Genomic DNA, 18,009 nt, shown 5'->3' with positions numbered 1-18,009 from the left:
GGGCCTCAGAACTCGCTCTGTCCAAATTTTTGTTGCACGGTTGGGGATCCTGAAGCCCAGGGTCACTTGGATCATTGCTTGTCCAATGTCACACATCAGAATCAGCAAAAAAGCCAGCACTAGGCTTTTGTCTCCCAACTTCCTATTTTTCTCCTGTCCTTTGATCTGGCTGTTGCAGTCTAGTCTTTGTCCTCAGACTAGTAGAGCTCTTTTTAAAGAATTATTTATTTATGTGTGTGGGGGGGAGGGGGGAGCAGAAGGAGAGAGAGAGAATCTTAAGCAGAATCCATGCTGAGCATAGAGCTCTATGCAAGGCTTGATCTGACCACCCTGAGATTATGCCCTGGGCCGAACCAAGAGTCAGATGCTTAACCAACTGTGCCACCAACTGCACCAACCAGGTACCCCAGACTAGTAGAGCTCTTATGGTTTTCACTCAGTTCAGACTTTGCCTTCAAAGCCACGGCTGTAGCTACTTCACAGTTTGGCTCCAACAACAAATTGGACGAGACTGGGTCTGGCTACAGAATCTATGGGCCAAGGGGTAGGGACTAGGAGGGAGACTAGCCTCCAGGAGACAAAGCAAACCAGATCTGTGTTTTAGGCCGCTTGCGAGCTGTTGCTGATCAACATCCTTCCTCCGTACCCACTCTTTCCCTCCAGCAGCCCATGTTTAGGGTGATGCTCAGAAAAACAAAGTTTCCTAAACTCCTGCCTACACACACACACACACTCAGAGACAAAGACACAGACACACACAAGCACATATACACAGCTCTCTGGATGAGGATCACAGTCACTGCTCACTGTGAGATCCTTACCATGTGAGGCTCCTTTCTCTGAGAGCAAGAACGTGTCTCCTCCCTTGTGGCCTCCCAGCGCTCAGCCTAAAGCCTGCCATGGAATAGGAGCTTGATGAGGGTGTATGGAAAGAGTGAGCCGACATTTGGTATTGATGCTGTTGGGACCAGGCCTCCATCTCCCCATCCTGGCATGAGGCAGGAAGCCCGGCCCAGGCCTGAGGAGCCTGGCCCATGAGGTGGGTCCTAGAAGCTCTTGCTCTGGGTTCCTAGTACACCCCTTTCCATCTGCCTCCAGCTGGGACTCTAATGTAGTCCATGAAGCATCAATATCACCTGGCAGTTGTTAGAAATACAGCCTCAGGCCTCACCTCAGACATACTGAATCAGAAGCTCCGTGTGGGGCCCAGCAATCAACCCTCCAGGGGATTCTAATGCATGTGAAAGCTGTAGAACGGCTGCGAAGGCCAGCCGGCAGATTCCTGCTGGCAGGGAGGCTGCTCAAGTCTAGAAGCACACGCAGCTGCTTACGCCACCTATGGGTAAGGCTGTGCATATGCCAGTGGGCCCCACACCTGAAGTCGGACACATATACACACCTATGACGGTCCAGCAAGGTCTCAGAGAGTCTAGGTGCAGGGGCTCTGGGGTCCAGTGGCCGTAGACAGACCCCCAGATGGAAGTAGGTAGGAGCAGGGAAGAACTGTTCTCACCAGGTGATATCCTGTGTCCTCTAATTCCTTTGTTCCTTTCCCTAAGTTTCTTTGTCTGCTCCCTCAGGGGCCAGAGAAGCTGAGTAGTCATCCAGCTCAGACCAGGCCCTACCCTCAGTTGGGAGACCAGGTGACTTGTGTGCCTAAGAGAGTTTGGAGTATGTGCTAACACCAGCAAAGTTCTCTCTCTGCATGGGCAGGCCAGGGCCAGGGGAATGTAGGGATCAGCGCAAAGCTTAGGCAAGAGCACGCTACCCCCTGAGCCATGAAATGCTGCCCAGCTGTAGAATAGCCCCTGGCCCCTTCCCAAGGCTGCTCCCCGTGCCCATCCTACCTCCCCAAATGTCTCTCTGCTCTGGCCTGGGGAGCCCCAGGCAGCTGCCCACCTGGCCTTTCCCTAGGTCCTGCGGCATCTCCCCCTAAGGATCTGGAAGTGAAATCGGGGCCTCTGGGAGCTCCAGGGGATGTGGGGAGGGGATGGGGAGGCTGAGCTTCCCCATGCTCAGATCTGGTTTCGCAGCGCTTCCCCTGGCGCACTGCCACAGGCTGAGCCACCAGCCGCGCTATATAAGGCCCTGCGGCTGGACCGGAGAGCTGGAGACCTGAACCCCCAGCTGAGGAGTCCCGCTCAGGACACCGGTGAGCTCCCCTCCCATTTCCCTCAACCCCTGCCTGCATTTCACTGCCCTGTTCAGCTACTCCTGTCCTCCCCTGCATCTCCTCTCCCCCCTGCCTTTCTACTTTGAAGTTCTCTCTTTTCCCCCATTGGTCCAAAGTCCTCCCCCTCCTTCACCTGAGGTCAGGGACTCTCAGATGGTCCCAGTAGGGTCTGTACCTCTGGGTGCCTCCTTTTCTCTTGCGGTCAGCCAGTCTGCTTTGTCCGAGAGTTCTGAGGAGCGTGGGACGGGGAGCCTAACAGAGCATATGCTGAGGAAACTTCTGTGGGCTGCCAGATGGGAAATGGTTTTTCCACAAGGTGCCTCAGGCCACCTTGGCCTCCCAGACAGTTCTAGAGCCGCCTCAGACTGAATGCTGTGTAGCACTCAGCTCCCTGCTCAGAGCCCAGGAGCCTGGGGTAAGACACACAATGGGGACCCCCATGCCTCTGTTCCCTTGGCTGAGAAAAAGGTGGCGGCAGAGCAGGAAAGGGGGGCGGTAAGTTAGTATGCTTAGAGCTAGAAGATCTGCGATGTGGGATTGGTTTGTTCTTCTCTCTGGACAGCTAAGTGCTTTGGATCTTTTTTTCCCCCGGAAAGGAGGAATCTCCTCTTTCCCACCACACCCTGGACTTTGGACGTTGAGGGGAGCCACTTTTGAATCTCCAGGAACTGGTCAGATTCTGGGTTGGCCAGAGCTCTGGGGAGAGATAAAAATGAGCAGGAGCCTGGGCCACACCCCACAGATCTTTGCCCTTATCACCAAACCCACTCTCCTCTCCAGGCTCTATAGCCCCTAACCAGTTATTGGGGAGCCCTGGCTTTGCACGAGGTATCCCCTCTGCTCTCCTTCAGGGAGCTCCTGGCTGTGTAACTCCTAGCCAGGCCCCAACAAACAGGCCAGAAATGTGTTCCAGCTGCAGCCTGTGCGCATCTGGGAATGTGTTCACGGAGGCTGTGTGTCTGAAGCATCTGTGCCCTCCAGCTTGCCTGTCCTGTGAGGGGCCACTGTAGTCAGGGCTGGGCTGCACGGTGTTAATGTGTAGCCCTATTGTGCAAGAGTGTGAGCCTCACCAAAGGGTAGCAAAACATGCCCCCAAGCCCAGGTCTTGGAAGTGATAAATGAGTCACTCAGAGGCTGCTGGGAGTAAGCCCCGGCCCCTCCTCATTGGCAAGGCACCTCCTTACCCCTTGTCTCCCTTGTGCCCCATCCATCTTGAGATGGGGTCCTGGAGCCTGGATCTGAATCCATCTCTGCCTTATTTGAACTCAAATCCTGAGCCTCTGCACCTCGCAAGCTGCCCAGATTCACAACTTGGGCAGGTGTTATCTCCCACAAGACTTTATCCTTCTACCTTTGATAGGTCAAGAAATAGTTCTGTTCACGCCATGAGAGATGACACAGGAATGTGGAAGCTGATAAGCTTTGTTTCTTTGCAGGTTATTGGATCCGAGAAACTTCCTAGGGGACTGCATTCCGAGGAGAACCCAACTCTGAAGCATCCTCAGCCATCTCCTGCCATGTTTCCGAGAGGGCCTGGGGGAAAGATGGTGGGGACCAAGGCCTGGCTGTTCTTCTTCCTGGTCCTGGAAGTCACCTCTGTGTTGGGTATGGGCTAAGTATCTGCTCTCTTCCAAACCTCTACTTGCCATATTGAAGTCAGATGCGGTCTGGGACCCAACTATGGGCCTCAGCAATGTCCTTAAAACCTCAGGCTGGTTTATAGACTTATTAATCATTTATCTTTGTTTTCCCAAAGAATTTCTTATTTTTTAAAAAGATTTATTTATTTATTTATTCATGATAGTCACAGAGGAGAGAGAGGCAGAGACACAGGCAGAGGGAGAAGCAGGCTCCATGCCGGGAGCCTGACGCGGGACTCGATTCCAGGACTCCGGGATTGCGCCCTGGGCCAAAGGGAGGCGCTAAACTGCTGAGCCACCCAGGGATCCCCTGTTTTCCCAAAGAATTTGAGATAGCTCCCAATATTAACACTCACAGAATGGAATCTTTTTTTTCTTTTAAAGATTTTATTTATTTACTCATGAGAGAGAGGCAGAGACACAGGCAGAGGGAGAACCAGGCTCCCCACAGGGGGCTCGATGCAAGATTCAGTCCCAGGACTCCAGGATCATGCCCTGAGCCAAAGGCAGATGCTCAACCACTGAGCCACCCAGGGGCCCCAGAACAGAATTCTTCCTATCTTAATTTCTTTCTTTTCTTTCTTTCTTTCTTTCTTTCTTTCTTTCTTTCTTTCTTTCTTTCTTTCTTTCTTTCTTTCTTTCTTTCTTTCTTTTCTTCTTTCTTTCTTTTCTTCTTTCTTTTTCTTTCTTTTCTTCTTTCTTCTTTCTTTCTCCCTTTCCTTTCCTCTTTCCTTTCCCCTTTCCTTTCCTTTCCTTTCCTTTCCTTTCCTTTCCTTTCCTTTCCTTTCCTTTCCTTTCCTTTCCTTTCCCTCTTGGATTCTATTTATTTATTCATGAGAATACACAGAGAGGAGAGAGAGAGACACACACAGGCAGAAGGAGAAGCAGGCTCCATGCAGGGAGCCTGACCTGGGACTGATCCCAGGTCTCCAGGATCACGCCCTGGGCTGAAAGCAGTGCTAAACCGCTGAGCCACCCAGGCTGCCCCCCCCCCCCCTTTTTTAAAGATTTATTTATTTATTCATGAGATTACACAGAGAGGAGAGAAAATCTTTTAAATGAGGAGAGGGATTAGCTGTCACCCAAAGGGAGGAAAAAAGATAAGAGGGTTATCACTGCTGGGTGCTAAATTTAGCTCTGAGATTCCTGGCAGTCAAAGCAAAAGGGAATCACAAGGGATCACTGGGTTCTCAAAAGCAGGTTTGAGGTTTGGTCTGGCTTTAGTTTCATAAAAATTCTTCTAGCTTAAAGCTCAGTTTCATTTAGACCATGCAGCCAAACTTCACAGATACCAGAACCCATTCTGGTTTCCCTGTCCTCTGACCATGTCCTCTGGTGACACTGAGTTCTTGAAGGGATAGGTGGAGACCAGATGCCTGAGCATCAGTACTCCCAGCACTGCCCCATATGCTCTCTCCCATCTGCCCTTCCTCTCCTGACTTCTAACTACATACTCAAGTATGTACTCAAGCTCAAAGCCCTCTTGTAAAGCTGCATGCACTGCGGTCTTTGTGAGTGCCCATGGGGGAACAAAGGCTGTCTCACCATCTTGCCAAATCCTGTGTGCGCCCACCTCCCACCTTGCTCTTTCCACCCCGACAGCTGCTGTTTATGAAGATGATTAACATTCAGTCATCTGAGGGGAAATCAGATTAGTTTGATTAAAAGAGCTCCTATCACCCCAATTAAGCAGCATAGAGAATTCTGATTTGCCTCCTTGCAGGAGAGTTAATTGCCTTTTAAAGCTTGTCTGTTCTCTACTCTTCTCCTTCCCCTCCTGGAGCCACCAATCCAGCCTCAGATGGGGTGGGGCTGGAAGTTGCTTATGGCCCAAGGATCCTGTACCCATCTTTAGGAGTTGCTGACACTAGAGGATCCCTGGGTGGCTCAGTGGTTTAGCGCCTGGCTTCAGCTTAGGGCGTGATCCTGGAGTCCTGGGATCAAGTCCCATGCATGGAGCCTGCTTCTCCCTCTGCCTGTGTGTGTGTGTGTGTGTGTGTGTGTGTGAGATAAATAAATAAAAATCTTAAAAAAAAAAAAAGGAGTTGCTGACACTTATTCAGCAAACACCATGTGAGGCATTGTTCTAAGTGGATTTCATGAATGAGCTTATTTAATCGCCACAATCCTTTGAGGCAAGAACTATTATTATTCTTATCACTTCTTGCCCTCAGGGAGGCAGATGATGCTCACCCAGTCGGTAAGAAGAGTCCAGCCTGGGAGGAGGACCTCCAACATCTTTGCCAAGCTTGTCAACTCTCTGGAAAGTGAGTTGTGGCTGGAGCAGGGAGGGTCAGGAGAGGGGCGTCTTTATTGAGCTTGGTGTGAGAATCTTTGAAGCCAGGGCATGATGTCACGGTTTCCATGGAAACCCACTTTTACAGGGCATTTAACCTACATCTTTATCCAGGCAGATAGACCTGGGAAATAGGACAGCTTAGAATGTGAAGCTCCCTGATATGCTCAGGAATGCTATGGAGCTTGCTGGAGCCAGAGCTCGGGCTGGTGAAGACAGAGGGAGATGAGGATAGAGAGACAGCAGGGGCCAGCTCACCGCCGGCTCACCTCGAATGCCTGGCTAAGGGATTTGAAGCTGGGGAGCAGTGGGATCCAAGCCACCCAGAAAAAGCCCACCCTGTTTGCAGTGTCCAGGAGGCAGAAGGGTGGGTGGAGGGGGAACTTGGAAGTAGAGAGATGAGGCATGGAGTTACATGACCTGGTACAGCCAGGCTGCTGAGAGCTGTAATGGAGTGGCAGGAACAGAAGGTGGAAAGGCTGGAGAGATGCTGGAGAGACAGATGTGATAGGGCTGGGACCAATGGGTGTGGGTGAGAGGTATCAGGAGTGAGTCCCAGGAGTAAGGGAGGTAAGAGGGATGGAGCTTCCCTGAGGCTCCAGTGCCCCCCTGACCTGCCTCTACCTCTCAGGTCCTGGCGAGTGGACAACATGGTTCAACATCGACCACCCGGGTGGACAGGGTGACTATGAGCGGCTGGATGCCATTCACTTCTACTATGGGGACCGTGTGTGTGCTCGGCCCCTGTGGCTAGAGGCTCGGACCACCGATTGGACGCCTGCAGGCAGCACTGGCCAGGTGGTCCATGGCAGTCCCCATGAGGGCTTCTGGTGCCTCAACAGGGAGCAGCGGCCCGGCCAGAACTGCTCCAATTATACCGTGCGCTTCCTCTGCCCACCAGGTGAGCTGGACAGTCCCCAACCCCCTACCTCCCACCAGCCTCGACACAAGGAGAGGCCAGGATTGGCATCTGGCCACGGGGACTCTGGATATCACACACATACACAGGCTTCGACTCCCTCAGAATAACACTATTAGTGTCATGAGAGCATAATCTTCCCAAGAGTACTCAGTCAACTCACTTACTGAGAGTGCATGGCAAGATGGTGAAGACCACAGGCCCTGGAGTTGGGCTGCTTGCATTTGAATCCTGGGTCTACCGTCTGAACTGTGTTCCTTAGGCAAATTTCCTGAATCTCTCTGAGCCTCGGGCTTCTCGCCAATAGAACAGGGTAATATTAGTAATATTAGTAAATATTTGTAAATATGATGTCAGTTTTTATGAGGATTAAACAAGCTAATCTCCATTCATAGCATCTGGGTGCCAGACACTGTGCTAGTTATGTACACCACTCAGTCTTTATAACCCCCCTGCGAGGGATCCCTGGGTGGTGCAGCGGTTTAGCGCCTGCCTTTGGCCCAGGGCGTGATCCTGGAGACCCAGGATCGAGTCCCACGTCCGGCACCCGGTGCATGGAGCCTGCTTCTCCCTCTGCCTGTGTCTCTGCCTCTCTCTCTCTGTGTGTGTGTGACTATCATAAATAAATAAAAATTAAAAAAAAATCTATAACCCCCCTGCGAGGATTCTCCATTCTGATAAGTTACTCTAGGTTTGGAGAGGTTAGGGTACTTCTTACGATTATGCAGCTGACACCTGGAGAGCTAGGATTTGAATGCATGTCGGGGTCTGCAGAGTCCAAGAGTTCATGCTCGACATCCTTTCTCTTCATGTACAGAGCCAGCTGCAGGGTTGCCCACTTCTCAGATGGTCACCCTCCCTTCCTGTGACTCTGCCAGTTGCCACAGCCTGACCCTGCAGGCCCAGGTGGTAGTGGTGGTCATTCAGAGTGGGAACTCAGGCTGGGCCAGGTCCAAGGTCCCCATTCCTGCACACAGGCCTCAGAGCAGAGGTGAGGGGGGAGCTTGAGGTCTGAGTCACTGAGGTCCTGGACCCTGACTGGGAGAGAGCCTTTCCACAGGGACATTACGACTGTTTCCACCTGAATGCGGAGGGAAGATGGTGCTACCCCTGCACATCCCAGGACAGCATATCCAAGTCCCAGTGCTTGGCCAACAAGTCCCTCTCAGAGCCACTCCTGGCCCATATAGTACCTTTGTGCAAATAAGAGATGTAATCAGAGTCCCCATCTCTCTGAGATAAAACAGCCTCGGGGGCAGATTTTCTGACAGAGTCCGTTTGGGATACAAGTTAGACCATCTACTGATCCTGCTTTGCAGGGTCTCTGCGCCGAGACACAGAACGCATCTGGAGCCCCTGGTCTCCCTGGAGCAAGTGTTCTGCTGCTTGTGGTCACACTGGAGTCCAGACCCGAACACGCACCTGCTTGGCGGAGACAGTGTCACTGTGCAATGAGGCCTCTGAGGAGGGCCGACTGTGCATGGACCAGGCCTGTACAGGTACTACAACTCTTGTTCCTGGTACTGGGAAGGCATGCAACTGAGCTGAAGCAGCCCAGGAGTGGTCAGAGGGTCAGACTGATTCATTTATTCATGCATTCACCAACTATTAAATGAGCATCTGTTATGTGCTCTGATGGGGGATGTAGAGGATAATATGGGAGCACAGAGCAGGGTCATTTATAGCTTAGGAGAATCAAAGAAGGCTTCCTGGAGGAAGTGTCCTGGGCTAAGTCTCAAAGGAGGAGTGGGAATTAGTTATGCAGGCTGTTAAGGAAAGGTAACAAAGGCCTAAAGAGGAGAAGCATATGTGAGTCCGCAGGCTGAGATGTGCCTGAAGAAGAGCCAGAGTCCATATAAGCCCTCCTGATGTGGCCCCTTTTTCCACAGCCTGTGACCTGACCTGCCCCATGGGCCAGGTGAATGCAGACTGTGATGCCTGCATGTGCCAGGACTTCATGCTACATGGAGCTGTTTCCCTCCCCGGGGGCGCCCCAGCCTCAGGGGCCACTGTCTACCTGCTGACCAAGACGCCTAAGCCACTGACCAAGACAGACAGCAGTGGGAGGTTCCGAGTCCCTGGCTTGTGCCCTGATGGCAAAAGCATTCTGAAGATCACAAAGGCCAAGTTTGCCCCCATCATGCTCACAATGCCCAAGACTGGGCTAAAGGCAGCCACTGTCAATGCAGAGTTCATGAGGGCAGGTACGGTTCTCCAGGATAGGGCTGGACAGGAATGCTGGAGTTTTTTTTTTTTTTTTTTTTGAATGCTGGAATTTTAATTAAAGGGATCATAGTGCTAAGTGCTGGCTTCCCAGCTTCCAAATCCTTACCATGACCCACAAGGCTCTATATCACCTGGCTCCTCCATTACTTCCCTGTTCTCTTCTTCTATTACTCTCCCTTTCACCCTCACTGAGTCATTCTACTCGAGCCAGAATAGCCTCCTAGCTGTTCCTCAAACATACAAGCACCCTCCTGCCCCAGGGCCTTTGCACTTGCTATATATGCTGCTTGGAGTATTCTTCCCACAGAGTTGACATGGCTTGCTCCCTCAAATGTGTGAATTCGTCCCTGGCCACCTTTTCTAAAATAGTCAATTATAATATATTGTGAGATTTGGAGGGTATAGAGAGAAAGAGGCTGGGGGAATCCAGAAGTGGTGCAGAATGGCCAGCATATTCTGCTGAAGGCAGCAGAATGGGAGTATTGCACTATTCAAAACAGCCAGCTCTGTCCCAGTGGCAGTGCTTGGGAATCTTAGCTTGCATGAGGTCCCCTTGGCTCTCTACTGCCCCACCCAAATGCTGCTTGAGAGGCCACAGAAGCTGATTCTAGGCCTAGGGTGTGGAGTGGGTGGACTCCATTCTGGACCATTTCCCTTAGAGAGGAGCTAGGGGTGGGAGTAGGGGTAAAGTCATACAATTTTAACACATGACAAAAGAACTCATGGGAGCAAGGCTCTAGACAATCTGCACAAAGAGAAAAACCGAATCATTGTTTCTTGTGTTCTGTCCCAGAAACTCCATACATTGTGATGAACCCAGAGACAAAAGCACGGAGAGCTGGACAGAGTGTGTCCCTATGCTGTAAGGCCACAGGGAAGCCCGGTCCAGACAAGTATTTCTGGTGAGTGTCCTGCCAGTTACCTTGCCAAGTCTTTTCTTGGAAATCAGCCCTTTCTTGCATTGGGTCTGGACTTATTAATCATGACAATAACCAACAGAATAAAGTTATTAGTAAGGCCCTGGCACAGAGCCCTTAAGTTGGCATTTACAAGTGGGAGCCAGTGGGGTCGAGGCTACCCAGACAACCAGCCAGCCCTGTCATTATCCTCTTGAAGCTGGGGCCCCACAGAGCAGCTCAGGTCTCAGGGTCCTGATTTGGATATCCTTGGGACACAGAACAAGGTGCCCGGCCCTGCTTCCCCTGACATAAAGTCAGAGTCCTCGAGCACTGTGAGTCCTTTATCCTTCACAGTTATTTTATAGCCATTATCTTGTCTGATGCTCCCAACAATTCTGTGAAATCAGCTAGGGAACAACCGTCCTCATTTTATAGAGCAGGAGACAAAAGCTCAGAGAGGTGAGATGATTTGTCCAAGGATCCATAGGCAGTTAATAGTGAGGCTGGGACTCAGAGTGAAGTCCCTTGACTCCCAGGGCAGTCAGTACTCTTGGGTGAGCTGAGTCAGAGGTGGTGTTGACATCTGCAAGGCCTCATCCATCATCTGCCTCCCTGGCTACTTGCTCCTGGCACTCTCCCTGGGAATACCTGCCCTCCCACCATCCCCTCAGGCTCTGCCTCTGTATTCCTTCAGGTACCACAATGGCACACTGCTGGATCCCTCCCTGTACAAGCATGAGAGCAAGCTGGTGCTGAGGAACCTGCAACAGGACCAGGCTGGCGAGTACTTCTGCAAGGCCCAGAGTGACGCTGGGGCTGTGAAGTCCCAGGTGGCCCAGCTGACTGTAATAGGTAAGCAGCCAGCATCTTGAGTCGCCACAGGGCAGGTAAGCACCCCAGTGGACATATCTGGGCAGTGAAGCTTGGGCTTTTCTGTGCTGAGCACAGCACTATGCCCTCTAGGACACAAAGATCTCACGGTCCTGAATCCTACCCTCACAGAGCTGCCAGTCCAGAAGGAGTGAAGAGATATAAATAAGAGACAAATAAGTAAAGATAGAAAAATGCACTGAACCAGGAAATAAGATGAGACAAAGAGACCGCTCAGTGTGAGTGACCATGGGTGATTGCTTGAGGGGGCAGCTTTTCAGCTGAAGCTTAAATAGTGGGTCACAGCCTTGGCTACTCTTGGGATCACCTGCTGAATTTTTTTTTTTTTTAAGATTTCTTATTTATTTGTTCATGAGAGACAGAGAGAGAGAGAGAGAGAGAGAGGCAGAGACACAGGCAGAGGGGGAAGCAGGCTCCACGCACGGAGCCCGATGTAGGACTTGATCCCGGGACTCCAGGATCATGCTCTGGGCCGAAGGCAGGCTCTAAACCGCTGAGCCACCCAGGCGTCCCACACCTGATGAATTTTAAAAAATACTGATGACTGGGTCCTACCTCCAGAGAGTCTGATGTCATGGGTTTGGGATACGGTCTAGGTATGCACAGATTAAAATCTCTCCCAGTGGATTCTAATTTGCAGCCAGTGTTGAAAACCCCTCCTCTTGAATACCAGCCAGGGACTGTGTATATGGAAGTGAGGCATTCTAGATCGAGAGGCCAACATGAGCTAAGGTTTACGATTAGAGTTGGCTTTAAGAAGTAATCTGGAGGAGGAGAGACTCAAGGCCAAGATCAATCAGGAACCTGTACCTGCAAAGTGGGCAGGGAAGAAGGATATCTTAATAATTGGCATAGGGGCACCTGGGTAGCTCAGGTGGATGGGCCTCTGCCTTTGGCTCAGGTCATGATCCCAGAGTCCTGGGATCTAGCCCCACATCGGGCTCCCTGCTCAGCGGGGGGTTTGCTTCTCCCTCTCCCTCTGCCCCTTCCTCTTACTCATTTTCTATGTCTCTCTCCAATTAAAAAAAAATTGGCCTAAACAAAGGAGGGAGAGAGGAAAGTTTATTGGAAGAATTCTGAAATATTTCACAGACTCCAAGAACCTCAGAGCAAATAGGACACGGGGCACTGGGGCCGCTGCAGAGGAAATGTGGAGCCCCCTGTAGAGTGGTTCCCAATCCATATTCCTGGTTCTTCCACCTGTAACAGTTATTTTTAACACTGCCTAAACATTCTGAAGTTAATTTGATAGAAAAGAGCTATATATAATTTCCAAATACATGTGCACATGGCCCTAACTACAACATAAAGGAAAAATAAAATAACTCTAATTCAAAACAGTATGTATTTCAACGTGTAAATGTTTTTGGCATAACAACATCAGAAGGCTAACCAAGAGGTTGGACACTTGCACTTAAATCCAGTCACTGTGAATGTGACAGCTACAAATCCTGACGGATACGGGGTTATTATTTTGGTGGTTCACATTCCTTGGGTAATGTTGTGCAGGTATGTGGTTTTTCTGAAACAAGGAGCAATTCTTAGTATTATTCCAAGCTAAACCAAGTCCAATCTTCACTGGATTTATATGGTAATTGTGCTCTTTAAAAATCCAATGTATGAAAAAAATTCAGTGTATGGTTAAAGCCACATAAAAAATAGTAGGCTCTGATCATTTCAAACAGGTTTTCCACCAACATGAATGTCTTCTGGGATATGTCAACTTCATGCAGAGAAATTCTTAATGCAGAATAGTGCCAGACCATCGCAGGACACAGAGCAGCAATGCCCATCCTCCACTCCACCCACTACTTTTTTTTTTTTCAAACACAACCAATCTTATTTGACTGCATCTTATTTAGACAGCTTGCATGTTTCAAATTCCATTAAATCTCTGCAAAAGGGGATCCCTGAGTGGCGCAGCGGTTTAGCGCCTGCCTTTGGCCCAGGGCACGATCCTGGAGACCCGGGATCGAATCCCACGTCGGGCTCCCGGGGCATGGAGCCTGCTTCTCCCTCTGCCTTTGTCTCTGCCTCTCTCTCTCTCTGTGTGACTATCATAAATAAATAAAAATTAAAAAAAAAATTTAAATCTCTGCAAAAGGATATGGGACGATAGAAGAAAATTATGCAGCAATATCCAGTCATCAAACAGCAGTCCAATATTTGGAGGTACACGTGATATTTTATAGATACTTGAACTCACATATGACATCAATATAATTTATGGTTATGTTTTTACAAACCTGAAACCTGTAACATGATAGCATTCATTTTAGTGATGTCATGGTGCACTGAAAAGTAACTCTGATGCACTAGCAATTTGCTTTTATCTATGCTCCTGGAAAGTGATGATTTTTAGACACTGTAATAAACATACACATCTAGTCTTCTACACGTCAGCCAATACCATACCACAGTGCCAGCAGAACTCCTCATTTTATTTTATTTTATTTTTATTTTTATTTATTTTTTTTCCCTCCCCAGAACTCCTCATTTTAGTGGTAATTTAAAACACTCTCACAAACTTTCAAGACCCTTCTATTGAGAACCATGATTATAATGATATAAAATGTATAAAATGAAATTAATAATGTTCACTCCATCTCCCTCAGAAGAGTTCTGTGAGATTTGGGATCATGGATGTGCAAGCACTTTGAAAACCATAAAGCCCCACAGAGAGGTGAGGGTAAGGATACCCTCTGTGTAGGACATGAACTTACTTTTAATATTCACATCATTTCCCTCCATAGCCGCTGATGAGACTCCTTGCAATCCAACTCCTGAGAGCTACCTTATCCGGCTGCCCCATGACTGCTTCCAGAACGCCACCAACTCCTTCTACTATGACGTGGGCCATTGCCCGGTTAAGACCTGCGCAGGGCAGCAGGATAACGGGATCAGGTGCCGGGATGCTGTGGAGTACTGCTGCGGCATCTCCAAAACAGAGGAGAAAGAGATCCAGTGCAGTGGGTACACACTACCCACCAAGGTGGCCGTGGGGTGCAGTTGTCAGCGGTGCACAGAGACCCGGAGCATCGTGCGTGGCCGCGTCAGTGCTGCTGACAACGGGGAACCCATGCGCTTTGGCCACGTGTACATGGGAAGTAACCGTGTGAGCATGACTGGCTACAAGGGCACCTTCACCCTCCATGTTCCCCAGGACACAGAGAGGTTGGTGCTCACATTTGTGGACAGGATGCAGAAGTTTGTCAACACCACTAAAGTGCTGCCCTTCAACAAGAAGGGGAGTGCAGTGTTCCATGAGATCAAGATGCTTCGGAAGAAAGAGCCCATCACACTGGAGGCCACGGACACCAACATTATCCCCCTGGGGGAGGTGGCTGGAGAAGATCCTATGGCTGAACTGGAGATCCCTTCCAAGAGTTTCTACAGGCAGAATGGGGACCCCTACACAGGAAAAGTAAAGGCCAGTGTGACCTTCCTGGATCCCCGGAATATTTCCACAGCCACTGCTGCCCAGAGTGACCTGAACTTCATCAACGATGAAGGAGACACCTTCCCCCTTCGGACATATGGTATGTTCTCTGTGGACTTCAGAGATGAGGCCACCTCAGAGCCGCTTAATGTTGGCAAAGTGAAGGTCCACCTTGACTCAACCCAGGTCAAGATGCCAGAGCACGTGCCCACAATGAAACTCTGGTCACTCAACCCAGATACAGGGTTGTGGGAGGAGGAAGGTGACTTTGAATTTGAAAGCCAAAGGCGAGGCAAAAGGGAAGAGAGAACCTTTCTGGTGGGCAACATGGAGATCCGTGAAAGGAGGCTCTTTAATCTGGATGTCCCAGAAAACAGGAGGTGCTTTATCAAGGTTAGAGCCTACCGGAGTGAGAGGTTCTTGCCCAGTGAGCAGATCCAGGGGGTTGTGGTCTCTGTGATCAACCTGGAGCCCAGAACTGGCTTCTCGTCCAACCCCAGGGCCTGGGGCCGCTTTGACAGTGTCATCACAGGCCCCAATGGGGCCTGTCTGCCTGCCTTCTGTGATGACCAGTCCCCTGATGCCTATTCCGCCTATGTCTTGGCAAGCCTGGCTGGGGAAGAACTGGAAGCAGTGCAATCTTTCCCTAAATTCAACCCAAATGCAATTGGTGTCCCTCAGCCCTATCTCAATAGGCTCAAATACCGTCGGACAGATCATGAGGACCCACGAGTTAAGAAGACAGCTTTCCAGATCAGCATGGCCAAGCCAAGGCCCAACTCAGCTGAGGAAAGCAATGGGCCCATCTATGCCTTTGAGGACCTCCGGGCATGTGAGGAGGCACCACCCAGTGCAGCCCACTTCCGGTTCTATCAGATTGAGGGGGATCATTATGACTACAACACTGTCCCCTTCAACGAGGACGACCCTATGAGCTGGACTGAAGACTACCTAGCATGGTGGCCCAAGCCAATGGAGTTCAGGGCCTGCTACATCAAGGTGAAGATTGTAGGGCCTGTGGAGGTGAATGTGCGATCCCGCAACATGGGAGGCACCCACCGGAGGACAGTGGGCAAGTTGTATGGGATCCGGGATGTGAAGAGCACACGGGACAGGGACCAGCCCAATGTCTCATCTGCCTGTTTAGAGTTCAAGTGCAGTGGGATGCTCTATGACCAGGACCGTGTGGATCGCACACTGGTAAAGGTCATCCCTCAGGGCAGCTGCCATCGAGCCAGCGTAAATTCCATGCTTCACGAGTACCTGGTCAACCACCTACCACTAGCAGTCAACAATGACACCAGTGAGTACACTATGCTGGCACCCCTGGATCCACTGGGCCACAACTATGGTATCTATACTGTCACCGACCAGGACCCTCGCACAGCCAAGGAGATTGCACTTGGCCGGTGCTTTGATGGCACATCTGATGGCTCCTCCAGAGTCATGAAGAGCAACGTGGGAGTAGCCCTCACCTTTAACTGCGTAGAGAGACAGGTGGGCCGCCAGAGTGCCTTCCAGTACCTCCAGAGCCCCCCCTCCCGGCCCCCTGCCACAAGCACTGTCAGAGGAAGAGTGTCCTCAAGGAGACAGCAACGGGCTAGTAGGGGTGGCCAGCGCGGGTGAGAAGGCGTGGCCTCTCTGAGGTTTCCTGGGATTGCTCCTCAGCCTCTGAGCAACTAAGTCATATGGTACTTTTCTTCCCCCACCTCATGTGACAGCCATTGTGAGACTGATGTAAAAACTGTCACTTGGTTAATTTAAGCACATCTGTTCTGGTGCAATTTGCTTGTTTTCTTCATGCCTTTACTTACTGTCTTTACCCCATGATACCGATTGGCACCAGAGATGTCAAAATAAATCTTTTTTGTCTTGTTCTTTAAAAGAAATACAAGAAACTGACCATTGATAAAGTCAGTGGCCATCAACGAAAATGTCCTTCCTTTATTTTTGCAGGGTTTTGCTCACCTCTACCGTAATGATAATCTGATGTTAAAGACCAAATAACCAATAGAAAGCATATTTCTTGGCCTTGGTCTATGGGATGTCAGCAAGGCCTCTATCACAGTCCGCACATATAAATGGTGGTGAAATAAAGGAATAATCTACAATATTCTTACTTGAAATGTAAATAAGTTATTTCTTTGATGAATTTGGAACGCTAGTATACATCCCACATTAAGCTGTTGAACACAGGGTAATCATAGTTCCTCTGCCAAGTCTGGAAAGACCATCTCATGACTACCACTGCGATGGGCTGCTGACTATATTTGTGCATTTCCTTTTATATTTACTTTTGTTCTTGCTGGAGGCCCAGTGTACCCCAGAGCAGATGTCAATAAATGCACATTTGGTATTTGTTTTTGAGGCCCCTGTCCTGTCTCACCTATAAAGCGAGCCAGCTGCTCAGAGGGACAGAGGTGACCCTGGAAAGTGGTCACAAAGTGGCATGAGGCGCAGTCCCCTCTTCAGGACCCCTCCCATCACTCCCCCCCCCAGGGTTGAGTAATTAATTAGGCACACACTCGGGTGATCAAGTTTGTTCTCATGGATCATATTTTCCACTTGCAGAGAAGAGCAGAGATTCCTGGAGTTGTGAGTATGTTCTGGGCTCCTAAGCAAAGCTAAAAACATGTCCCTTTTTTTTTCTTTCTTTCTTTCCAATACTGGGGAGCTTATACAATGGCTTGGCTCAAGGTTGGGCAAGCTGGCCAAGTGCTCCTCCGGCAACCCCCCACAGCCTGCTGCCTGCTCCAGCTGTGCTGGCTGACCTCACTCACAAATGACGGGCTTTTTTTTCTTTTTCTTTTTTTAAATTTTATTCCAAGCTCTTCTAAAGATGCCTAGCTTTTCCAGATACCAGATCTCTGTTGTGCATAACAGCCCCTGCCCCTTGAGTAAAATAACTAGTCCAAATGGAAAGGGCTTTTGGAAAAAGTATTTGGTTTAAAATAGTAAATCAGAGGCCAGTGGATGGTGCCAGAATAATCTTGGAGGCATCTAGAGTCAGGGTGGTGGAGCATGGGGTTGGATGAGACACAGACTGCCCCTTTCCCAATCCTTCCAGAATCTGTCAGGGAAGAGGCCAAGGGGACTCGGGGAGGAGAAAGCATCATTTATAATCAAGATAGAAAGCTTTCCTCTCCTGGCTGGCCCAGTTGCGGCTCCTTTTGGCCACCTCTGGCCTGGACTAGATTTTGTGCTCTTGAATCAGCATCTGCCCAGCTCCCAAGGGTTTGGTTCATAATCAATTAGAAATTTCTCTGGCTGAGCACCCTATCCTCATGACCTCCAAGAAAATGAGTGAATGCAGGGCTGGGGCCTAGTGGGCTTGTGATCACTCCTTGACCCACTTCCAAAAACACTTTCTGGGGAGCGGCCCTCACTGACTCTTTGGGGAACTTGACTGCCCCTGCTGAGGGGTCAAGTGTTCAGCTATTGGCAGCACAGATGCTTCACAGCTTAGGGAGCCAGTGCTTCAACCTGACTACCCGGTTCCCTTCAAACTCACAAAGAGAGGGTGCTG

General features: G+C 50.0%; 1 protein-coding gene across 3 annotated transcripts; it reads left to right on the top strand.

Annotated features, from left to right (window-relative positions):
* Positions 1-1,994: 1,994 nt before the first annotated feature.
* Positions 1,995-16,609, top strand: CILP (cartilage intermediate layer protein). 3 transcript variants are annotated; one of them, XM_072809160.1, is made up of 9 exons: positions 1,995-2,152; positions 3,610-3,778; positions 5,988-6,080; positions 6,741-7,010; positions 8,348-8,527; positions 8,918-9,232; positions 10,048-10,156; positions 10,848-11,005; positions 13,798-16,609. In XM_072809160.1, exons 2-9 carry the CDS (start codon positions 3,691-3,693, stop codon positions 16,107-16,109), a joined length of 3,525 nt encoding a protein of 1,174 aa, XP_072665261.1. In that variant the 5' UTR covers positions 1,995-2,152; positions 3,610-3,690; the 3' UTR covers positions 16,110-16,609. The 3 variants fall into 3 exon arrangements, with proteins under 3 accessions (XP_072665261.1, XP_072665263.1, XP_072665262.1); XM_072809162.1 differs by lacking the exons at positions 5,988-6,080; positions 6,741-7,010; XM_072809161.1 differs by lacking the exons at positions 1,995-2,152; positions 3,610-3,778; positions 5,988-6,080 and adding an exon at positions 6,185-6,476.
* The last annotated feature ends 1,400 nt before the right edge of the window (positions 16,610-18,009 follow it).

The sequence above is a fragment of the Canis lupus genome, chromosome 32 (genome assembly GCF_048164855.1).
Source record: "Canis lupus baileyi chromosome 32, mCanLup2.hap1, whole genome shotgun sequence".
NCBI lineage: Eukaryota > Metazoa > Chordata > Mammalia > Carnivora > Canidae > Canis > Canis lupus.
This window is presented reverse-complemented; position numbering and strand designations above follow the sequence as displayed.